Source organism: Semicossyphus pulcher, unplaced genomic scaffold (assembly GCF_022749685.1).
Source record: "Semicossyphus pulcher isolate SPU_LCO1_2020_fin unplaced genomic scaffold, fSemPul1.0.p SCAF_1, whole genome shotgun sequence".
NCBI lineage: Eukaryota > Metazoa > Chordata > Actinopteri > Labriformes > Labridae > Semicossyphus > Semicossyphus pulcher.
The window spans coordinates 26,956,559-26,967,342 of record NW_027211603.1 but is presented as its reverse complement, the minus strand read 5'-3'; the positions used below and the strand labels follow the sequence as shown (position 1 = coordinate 26,967,342).

The following is a 10,784-nucleotide window of genomic DNA, read 5'->3' as shown; positions in this document are numbered from 1 at the left end:
AGGCATAAAATAAGACTCATTTTGGTATTTTTCAGCTTTAAAAAACTCACTGTCACTCCAATAACACTAGTGAGCCACAGTTGTGAGAAGAATGAGAGAGAACAGACTGGAAAATTTGAGCATTATCTCAAAATGAAACTAAGTCACATGAGTATTCCCCAACACTGTAGCACTTAGTTGTATACTTATACTTAATTTACTACAATGATATACGGTTACATTATATGTATTTGGTTTTATTTGTTTGGTTATTTAACAATATATTATTGCTGAATCAGTTATTATGCTTATTATAAATTATATATTGGAAAATCCCATACATTATTAACCCTAATCAACCCTAATGCCCTGTGGGATGGTCTCTGTCCTTGCCCCATTTCGCACGACCGTGGTCAGATGACTTCTCATTGGCTATTCCGCTTATTTACTCACAACTGCTCGGCTCTGATTGGTGGTTGGGTTAACCACATGTTCCACGCCAACCAATTGAGGGCGACCTCGAGGAAACGCTACAGTGAGGTTCAAAATAGTTAGCTTAACTCGAGAGGAGCATTGTACAGTGTGTTTGAGAATATTCAGGCACCATTATATATATAAAAAACACCGGTTTACATATACAACTATGCCTGAAGACAGTATGGACAAGCCAAATATAGTTACATGCACCGCTCCAGTGAATATAGCTGTCGTTAAATACTGTAAGTATCACCTTGACATATGTTAAGCCTATGTGAAGTAGCTTAAATTTAGCCTAATTATTTATACATCTTATTTTGTATGGTGACTTGTGTATCATGTTTCACTGAATTCTGCCAAATAAACGACTGGATTTAGTGTCGAGCATATCCATATGGTTATAGTGTGTAAATATGATAATACATTAGCTATGCATGCTATCTTTTCAGGGGGGAAGAGGAATGAAGAATTAATTCTACCCATTAACTCATCTTTGAGCGTCACATTGCATCAAGACCAGGTACTAAAGTAAACAGCATTTATTTTAATCAGTTAGACTGTGTGTCTGCAGTAAAACAGTCAGCTAGTTTGTGTGTCTCAGTCTGGCAAATATAATATATTTGCCAGACTGAGACATATATATATATTATATGTATTATCAAACTTTGTTGCAGAGCTGGTTTTAGAATATAGGTATAACATGTATACTGTAAACTGTTTCTTTGAAAATTGTAATGAAATCATTGGGAGATGATGGAAATACACAATTATATTTTGTGGCTGAATTGTACCCGAATGACTGGTATAATTTTTTCATATTTGATTTGCAAGATCTTTTTGCTGAAGTCTTAAGTCTGGCATTATATTAGTGATAAGGTAGCTACTTTTTGTTATAAATCTGCATTTTCTTCCGCCTTCTGTTCAGCTAAAGACAACCACAACAGTTGCCACCAGCAGATCGTTTCAGGAAGATCGAATATGGCTCAATGGCAAAGAGGAGGACATAACCCATCCAAGACTACAGTCCTGTTTGAGAGAGAGTGAGTCCTTTCTTCTCCTGATCAGAGAAAATATAAATTGGGAGTTAGAGATAAAGTGCTGGGACCTGTTTAATTATTCTTTGTTCTGTATTTAGTTCGCCGCTTAGCGAGGAAAAGACGTAATGACGGGGACCCCGCTATGGATTCGACTGGTTTGTCTCACAAAGTCCACATCTGCTCTGTTAACAACTTCCCCACTGCTGCCGGTCTCGCCTCCTCAGCGGCTGGATTTGCTTGTCTAGGTGAGCCTGTTTGAGTGTGTAAGCTCATTTTGAATGCATGGCTGAAATTACACTTCTAATTTTATTGAAAGATCTGCAGCTTCTTTTCAGCATGGAATGGGAAAAGTTGTAGCTGGACTACATTGCCCTTGTTTGTCCATTTACCAATGTTACAATTTCATTTAGCAGACACTTTTGTCCAAAGCGACGTACATCTGAGAGTTATTATCATTATGACTTATCAATAGTATAATTGATCTATCTCCATTTTGATCTTACACTCCCTCTTTTGCCCCTATGTTGCAGTGTACACTCTGGCCCGGGTGTTTGGCGTAGAAGGGGAGTTGTCCGTGATTGCTCGGCAAGGTTCAGGCAGCGCATGCCGGAGTATCTATGGAGGGTTTGTCCAATGGATCATGGGACAGAAAGACGACGGCAAGGACAGTCTGGCCCAGCAGGTGGAGCCAGAGACTCATTGGCCTGAGCTTCGAATCCTTGTGCTGGTGGTAGGTCGGTTTGGGTGTGTTTGAGAGAGAGACAGAAAGTGACAGAATGAGACTCAAATGTAGATGCAAGACTGTTGGGTCTTAGCACATTTATAAAAGTGAAACTTCTATCTATAAATGTGTAATTTATGCACTTTTTCACAGGCCAGTGCTGAGAGGAAGCCAGTGGGAAGCACCTCTGGGATGCAAACAAGTGTACAAACAAGCCGTTTATTAAAGGTACTTTGTTAGCCCTGAAACTCACACAATGCAGTGTTCTTACATTACCCTCTGTCCTATTAAAGTATAGAACAAGCTAGTTATCACTGCATTTAAAGCTATCGCATAAGTTCTATATCTGTGTGTCTTTTTTTCGTGCATCTGTGTAGCACCGGGCTGAGTCGGTCGTCCCCGGCCGGATGGAAGAGATGATTAAAGCGGTGCGAAGAAAGGACTTTGCTGCATTTGCTGAACTAACAATGAAGGACAGTAACCAGTTCCATGCCACCTGCCTCGACACGTACCCTCCCATCTTCTACCTCAACTACGTGTCTCAACAGATTATCAATGTGGTGCACCGATACAACAGACATTACAGGGAGACACGGGTGAGCAACTTTTTACTTTCCTTTGTAGCCCTCATGGTGTAATGTTTCAACACCGTGTTCTGTTGTTTAATGTGGACTGCTGTGTATTTATCTCTTGTGTGCATAACTACACAACAGTAATCCAACGCTGATAATAAAAGAAAGTAAATCAAATGATAGCTTAAGATAGTGTTAGTTTTGCTAAATGAAAAACACTAAAATAGATTGAAACATGTCTGCTTTGCAAATTGTCTTGTGAATGTATCTCATAATAATATACTTTATAAAGTATTTTTACCCTCCTTACTTTCCTATCATTGTACCAAGTATATGATCTCTTCTCTTGTCTGAGTTCATGCTGCTGAATTTCTGAGATGGTGTAATGCAGATGTGAAACTGGTTTGGGGTTTTTCAGGCTGGGGAACAGAAAATCTCTCTTTGTGTGACAGTCACAGTCTGTTTGCTTCCTCTAGTTGGCCTACACGTTCGATGCAGGACCCAACGCTGTGATCTTCACGCTACAGCAGCATGTTCCCGAGTTTGTTCAGGTTGTTCAACATTTCTTTCCCCCAGAGACCAACGGTGGACAGTGAGTTAGCAGTTTCAAGATCTCTAATTCATTTGTGTATATATTTAAAACACAATGATGAATATGTGTTTTAGTCTACAAAAATGCTGTTTCACTCTGTTGTTAAGGTGTGTTTGTTTTCAGCCTGTCTTGAATGAGTCATTGAGTGTTTCCTGCTTCTCTGCAGGTTTATTAAGGGACTACCAGTTAACCCTGCTGCTATTACTGAGGAGCTGAAGCAGGCTGTTGGCCTTGAGCCAATGCCAAAGGGAATAAGCTACATTATTAGTACCAAGGTACACTCATACACACTGGTATAGTCACTATGTTGAGTTATTTATGTGTTTACACTTAACAGCAAATTAAAATCAATGTTTGTGTTCCTAAATATATGTCATAGCATGTCTGTTTGAATTCTGCACAATATACAGGTGATAGGAAATGATAAATTCATTGTCAGGCTGCAAACAACTTTAAATTTATTTCCACATTTCCTTTTAACATGCTCTTAAGTAACATTGTGTTGCACTACTTCAGTTGAAAATTGTGTCAGATATTGTGATATACAGTTCCTTCACTGATGTAATGCTAAAGAGTGAATCTGTTTGATTTTATTAGGACAAGCTCTTATATGTGATGCATTTTTAGTTGTTAACATTCTGACACACTTACAGAGAAACAGTCTTTGGAATAAGTCTTCTCTTCTTGTTCTGTGTTCAAGGCTGGACCCGGCCCTTGTGTTGTGACAGATCCCACTCAGCATCTACTCAGATCTGACGGGTTGCCTAAAGAAACTGTGTGATGCCTGGCAGCCCTGAGCGGACTAAGTGCAGTGATGAAGACAATCAGCAGGGTTTACATTTGTGTTAGTAACTGTACAGTAACTTGTTTTTACAAGTCAAAGTAACACCTGACACCTGCTTCACCATTCTGAATGCTAATACTGTATGTCTTCCTTTAATTAGCAAACTGTATGATTGTGTCTCTCATCTCTTTATTGCACATAATTTCTGTATTTTCTTGTTTACATTTTCTGTAAGAATAATAGGTTCAGGTGTAGACAAAAGCAGGTGCTTGACTCTGTGATGGTAAATAGATGACAAAGTAGCAAGACCTTTAATACAGTTAGAAAAAACTGATCTTGCTCTCCAAGCAGCAAATGATTTTGCTTGTAAGGCTTTGAACTACATATTATGTATGCTTTGAAAAATGGTGTTTTAAATATAGACATTTAAATTTTGGTTTCATTATGATCTTATGAAAACATAATTTCAGACCTTCAGTACATGTGAGTTTTATCCTGTAACAATAAATAAAATATATTTTAGACAATATAATTGTTTCTTGTTCGTGGCTTTTTCCATTGCCAGATTCAAGTTTGCTTTTGTAAGATGTTTTCTTATCAGGAACGGATGCAAAGAAAGGTTAAGAACGTGAAAGTCTAATGGTATGCTCAGTGTGCCTCACTTTAAGAGCTGAATAGCATTATAGCATTGAGAGTACTGCATGTTAAAAATGTGCTTTAAAACAATGAACATGAAAGAAGATGATTCCCTTCCCTTTGTTCATACAGAATAACGGGAAGACAACGATTCAAAATATGACTTTCATGCACTGCACCTGTTCTATCATTACTGAACCTGTCACATTTGATTGATCCGCCCCTCCTCTCTGGTATTACACGGAAATAGCGACTTAATAAGCCCCGCCCCCTCCCACAGCGCGCACATCCACACACCTAAATCTCGTAAATACATTTGCTTCCTCGTAGAAAGAATCAGAACTGTGAGTCGCTCTTCTGGAAAGGTAAAGCTGTCTGTAGAGGAGCTGTTTGAGTCACCGACATGGGGAAAATAGAGTGGGCAATGTGGGCCAACGAGCAGGCTCTGGCCTCCGGACTCAGTGAGTAGAAAAAAAAACTTTCTCATTAGATTTAAAAAACTATTTACTGAGTTTAATTCTATAAAATTCTATAATTTTAATAATATTTTATTTTCGGAAGAATTTGTGTTTTTAGCTATTTTCACCTGTATGTTTATCATGTCATTTCTACACATTGATATTATCTTTATTTGTAGTTATAAGATAGTACTTGTTTTATTACATGAGTATATTTCATAGTTTATATCAGCTGTAAGTTAGCGCCTATATTAATAACAAATTAGACTGCAATTCAGTAAAGTCAATGTATAATTCAACATGGGCTTGCCTCACTGAAAATGGTCATGACTTGGTTAAAAGTGTTGTTTTTAATGTTCCTGTTTCCTTGTTTCAGTCTATCTCACTGGAGGCATTGTGGGGGTGGCTGGACAGTTCAGAGGCTGGGAGTATGCTGCTTTTGCTGTGTATCCTTAATGGCTACATTGCCAATTCAAAGGTTCAGTCTAAAGAAGAAACACTCAAGTTTTATCTATGTGAAAATGTTCAGTATCCAGTTTCCAGAGTCTCTAGAAAAGTTAAGGCATTTAAGTACAATTACATGCTGTATAATAATTCATATATAACAAGCCTAAAGGTACAGATATGATTCTAGTTTCATGATTAAAATGCATTGGAGCTGACTAAATATAAGCCTCTACTTTGTGTGCTACAGTGACAAAGAACGTGCATACTTATACTTAAGACTTGCTATCAGTACATCATGCAAGATAACTTTGAAACCTGGCTTGAACCAGAATATAGTAAGTTTTAAACATGTCTCCATTTGGATAATTATTCTTATTATCTTTATATTAAAAACAGGTGAAATGTAGAAAGACAAAGTAGGAATAGTTTTTAATTTAATCTGGCATTCCTGGAATATTTTGCACTTACTCTCCTTTATAATCAGACACAATCAGTCCATCCATCATTTTCTTTCACAAAATAGCTTTGATGTGTTATCATAGGTATTATGTGACCCAGTGCATCGTGTAATGTGAACCAGCCTTGACAGATAACTAGTGCTGCTGGAGCGTTTGTGTGTCTACTTGAGTATCCCAGAAGCAAGAGGTCCAAAGGCACGGGTGTGGAGAGAACGTGAGTGATGTCATTTTCATATCATTTTATACACGCAGGATTTAAACATGTAAGTTATAATGGAAGAATTAGTTGATGATTGATGCTCATTCATGTGTCTTGCTGTTCCTCAGGGGCCAGTACTGCTTCACTGTTTGTGTCAAAGCCTTTGGGCCGCTGACGAGGAACTACTATGTCAGAGCCTTTTTACATGCAGCGTGAGTAATGTTATCATCCACTTTCCTTTGCTCGACGACATTCCTCTTATTCACTGTCAGTCTCTGCAACAACAGACGTCACTTGTCCTTAATATACTTTTGTCTTTAAAATCCCTCTCTGTCTGTCTGTGTAGTCTCTGTGTACCTGGAGGATTCATGCTTGCTACCGTCCTCGGATGTGTCTGCCTGGGCATCGCCAGCCTCATCTACCTTGTGGTAAGTAGTTACCTTTTACAACTTAAACTTCCAGTAAAGCAGACGAATCACTGTAAACTTTGATAAAGTTGTTATATGAAGCAGGAAGTGCTGGTTGCTGGAAACAAGGAAATAGCAACAAGGAAGAGATTGTTTCATTAGCTGTGTTAAGACATGGCCCTGTTGTTGTGAAATCCAGCCAGTCAGGGGAGTGCCTGAATTTTTTAACTGAACTAGATGTGTCAACCAAAGTTATAAACCTGTCAGGGCTTCATATTTAATCTTATAATAATGATGCATGTGCACAGGTGTACAGGAAGTAGGTCACTGCTACTTAAGGTCCTGATATCATTGTAGGGATGTGAACATAAGGTTTCAGGCAGCTTTAACTCAATAATACACAAGCCAACCATCACTGACTCGTATGCTTTGTTGTATACTTGCTCTTTAGGCAGCTATCCGAGGTGAACACTGGGAGCCCATTCTTCCAAGGAAGGAGGTCCCGAAGCCTGCGGGAAGTATCAATAAGCCTCCTCAGAATCCACCACCGAGACCTCCTCCGGAGACGCGCAGGAAGCGGGTCGAGGACCTGGAGGGAGCAGCTTACGACAACGCCATTGATGTTACTGCCGACGAATAACCAGTTGAGCACCCAGTCCTCTATATTACCTGTCCTCTGTATAGCACAATTAAACCTACAAAACCAGTCACAGATCAACAGGCCATCAACAGATCCTGCGACTCTGGACAAATGAAGAGTTTTCTGAAGTTTAGTGAAGCTAGTGGCTCGATTACATGTTAGATCCACCCCTTCAGACCTCAGCCTGCAGAGAAATATAACGCAAACAGAGATAAAATGTTGATTTTAAACGGCTAAGAGGTCAAAGGAGGATGGATAAAATAAATGTATTACTTATGAAGGAAAGAACATGCCACAGGAGATGAATGGAAACACTCTAGCTGCTATGTGGCACCCACATACAGATGTTGATGTCAGTAAGTCAAAAGATATGTTGGATTTTTCACTGCTGTATCACCATATATATTAACCCACATTGTATCCATTTCATTGGGTGCATAGACCTTACATTGTGTTGTATTATGTACTTACACTGTCCTTAAAATATCTATTTCTTGAAGTCAACTGATCAAAACACTGTAGGACCTTAGAGGGATTAAAATGAAATATTGGCACACGTGGCTGATTGTAGCCATTTTTTCTTGTACTTGATGTCTTGTAAATAAATCCCTTTTGCTCTCTTCATCGTGACCTCTCTTTGGTTTGTACTTTCAAATGTCTTATTTGACGGGTTTCCTCCGGATAATTATTTTAAGAAATGACATTTGCAACTTCCTTCTTTCGCAAACCCGCTGAATTTCAATACATTAGAGTTTCCCTCTCCTATCTCAAGTCCTTCTTTTCTCACATTCTTTGTCACACAGCACCCATTGTTGGCTTGAGATGTTATATCATTAATACTTATGGCATCACTGCTGCTTGTCAGACAAGTCCTGTGAGTTATCTTTTCTCTTCTGTCATGCCTTGAGGTTTTCCTTTTGTTGGCCACAGCTGACCTGTTGAGCAGCTGTGTGGTAACAGCAGAGGTATAATGGTACTTCCTCATTTTATTTTTTTAACCGTGAAAGGGGTAAATACCAGCAATGTGCTGTTGTGCTGGTAGGATTTATAGTATTACAATTCGTATGTATTAATGACTACTATACTTTTTTCCCCCATACAATCTGATCTTTCTGCGTTACTTCCAATAATCAACACAAAAAAATGTAGTGTTCTAAATTGAATGTATTTCCCAGCTTATAGTGTTGAGTTAATAACAGTACTATGCTGAGGGCAGATACCGCTTGTCACGTTCAGGCAGTCTGACTCAGGTTAATGCTGCCACCTCCTGCTGCATGAGAGAATTTGCAAACTGAATGATAACATTTGGAGCAGTATGTGTTATATTACTGTGTTTGACTATGTGAAGCTACACAGGTTGTTTATACACACACTTCATCCACTAAGGCTGTTTCAGAGAACTTTTTTGATTGTTAAAGTTGAACTTTAAGACTAATTTAAAGAAAAGGAGTCTAATACAAATAGCATAAATTGACTTAAAAATATTCCCAAAAAAATTATGAAGAAAATTATAAACAAATCTGTGTCCAAAATCTTTTTTTTATTGTATTTCAAATATGTAAGAATTCAAATGTAAATGCTTTAGTTAAAGGTAATCTGTAGTTGATGGAGTCAGAGTTATATCGTTAAATTAACAAGACAGAGTGGTATGAAAACTACAGAAGCCCTAAGTGGACTATTATTAGCGGCTTTGTGTGTCTTTTCCTGCTCTGTATTTGTACATATGGTAGTCTGTATTTTTGCAATGTATCATTTGATGATGATATGACTTCTCCAGTGCTTTTAATACCATCCAGCCCTGCCTTCTAAGGGACAAGCTGCTGCCGACTACCTCACTACCTCACTTGCCGGCCACAGTATGTCAGAGTGGATGGCTGTGCCTCTGAGGTGGTGACAAGCAACACCGGCGTGCCTCAAGGAACCGTTTTGGTGCCATTCCTCTTCGCTCTCTACACCTCAGACTTCTGGTTCAACTCTGGTTCCTGCCACCTCCAAAAGTTTTCCTTCGACTCCTCCATTGTTGGATGCATCTCCGATGACAACAAGGAGAAGTACAGGGGACTGATAGAGAGCTTCATCGCATGGTGCAATAGCAACCACCTGAAGCTTAACATCAGCAAGACCAAGGAGCTGGTGGTGGACTATCGGAGGAACAGGAGGTCCCCTGCCCCAGTCATCATCCAGGGAGAGGAAGTGGAGAGGGTGGACTCATACAAGTACCTTGGGGTCCAATTCAACAATAAACTTGACTGGTCTCACAACACTGATGCCTTCTTCAGGAAGGGACAGAGCAGTCTGTTCTTCCTGAGGAGACTCAGGTCCTTCAGTGTTTGCAGCAGGCTCCTGAGGCCTTCTACCAGTCTGTAGTGGCCAGCGCACTGTTCTTTGCTGTGGTGTGCTTGTGGGGTGGCATCAAGGCTGGTGAGACTAACAGACTCAACAAGCTGGTGAGGAAGGCCCTCTCTGTGGTTGGGCTTGAACTGGACACTCAGTGGTTGGAGTCAGTGGTTGAGAGGACCATAAAGGACAAAATTAAAGCCATCTTGGACAAACCCTCTCACCCTCTCCATGATGAGCTGTGGCAGATGGGCAGCACATTCAGCCACTACTTATATACCTGCCATATACTGTAATATCTACCAGGTGGTTATATCTTCATATACTGTACTGTACTTACTACTTACCTCCATATTTTACTGCACTATTTTATACTATTATAATTACTAGTCACTGTTATGAAGTATAGAATATTATACAGTGTTTTATATTGTAGTATTCTGTATGTATATCTTCATAATGTACATTATTACGATATTGTTATCGTCACCATACCATTCTGTATACTATATTATATTACACTATACTATATTGTAAAATAATTGCAATTTTAACAGTTATATTACAAACTTTTATACTGCACCTTATATTGTACCATATCGGAAACCCTAGAGCTCATACCACACAGTATTATCTCATCCTGCATACAATGTCACTTTATCCCCTAACTGTGACTTTATCTTGTCACTTACTCCTACTTGTATAACAGTTGTATATACCTCGGATTTTTATTTTTTATTTATCTATCTGTTCTTATTTTCATACTGTATTTACTGAATTGCTATTTTGTCTTTGTACTGCTGCAACACCCGAATTTTCAATCAATAAAAGATTATCTTATCTTATCTTATTTTGGTATTATAATTTTATTTATAATATATATTATACATATGATATTAGAGATATTTTGACAGTCTGCCCCAGAAAAAAGTATATTAAACACTTGGCACATGCATTTGAAGTTGTTCAATTTCAATATGACTGACACCTGTAAAAATAATAATAATACATGCAATTTTCCATCCCTCCCGTTGGGGGCA

General features: G+C 38.7%; 2 protein-coding genes across 2 annotated transcripts; both read left to right on the top strand.

Annotated features, from left to right (window-relative positions):
- The first annotated feature begins 562 nt into the window (after positions 1–562).
- mvda (mevalonate (diphospho) decarboxylase a) lies at positions 563–4,657 on the top strand. Its single transcript, XM_069661620.1, has 10 exons — positions 563–698; positions 906–976; positions 1,382–1,496; positions 1,592–1,738; positions 2,024–2,223; positions 2,368–2,442; positions 2,592–2,810; positions 3,263–3,378; positions 3,545–3,653; positions 4,079–4,657. Exons 1-10 carry the CDS (start codon positions 623–625, stop codon positions 4,157–4,159), a joined length of 1,209 nt encoding a protein of 402 aa, XP_069517721.1. The 5' UTR covers positions 563–622; the 3' UTR covers positions 4,160–4,657.
- A 477-nt stretch (positions 4,658–5,134) lies between these two features.
- cyba (cytochrome b-245, alpha polypeptide) lies at positions 5,135–8,029 on the top strand. Its single transcript, XM_069657816.1, has 6 exons — positions 5,135–5,259; positions 5,633–5,702; positions 6,301–6,375; positions 6,489–6,572; positions 6,707–6,788; positions 7,219–8,029. Exons 1-6 carry the CDS (start codon positions 5,202–5,204, stop codon positions 7,405–7,407), a joined length of 558 nt encoding a protein of 185 aa, XP_069513917.1. The 5' UTR covers positions 5,135–5,201; the 3' UTR covers positions 7,408–8,029.
- The last annotated feature ends 2,755 nt before the right edge of the window (positions 8,030–10,784 follow it).

Excerpts from the sequence above, each read along its gene's own strand:
- mvda (XM_069661620.1), top strand. The coding sequence starts at position 623 with ATGCCTGAAGACAGTATGGACAAGCCAAATATAGTTACATGCACCGCT. Across the intron at positions 1,497-1,591 it reads ACAGTCCTGTTTGAGAGAGA|TTCGCCGCTTAGCGAGGAAA; the intron begins GTGAGTCCTTTC and ends TTCTGTATTTAG. Across the intron at positions 1,739-2,023 it reads GGCTGGATTTGCTTGTCTAG|TGTACACTCTGGCCCGGGTG; the intron begins GTGAGCCTGTTT and ends CCTATGTTGCAG.
- cyba (XM_069657816.1), top strand. The coding sequence starts at position 5,202 with ATGGGGAAAATAGAGTGGGCAATGTGGGCCAACGAGCAGGCTCTGGCC. Across the intron at positions 5,703-6,300 it reads GAGTATGCTGCTTTTGCTGT|TGCTGCTGGAGCGTTTGTGT; the intron begins GTATCCTTAATG and ends ACAGATAACTAG. Across the intron at positions 6,376-6,488 it reads GGCACGGGTGTGGAGAGAAC|GGGCCAGTACTGCTTCACTG; the intron begins GTGAGTGATGTC and ends GCTGTTCCTCAG.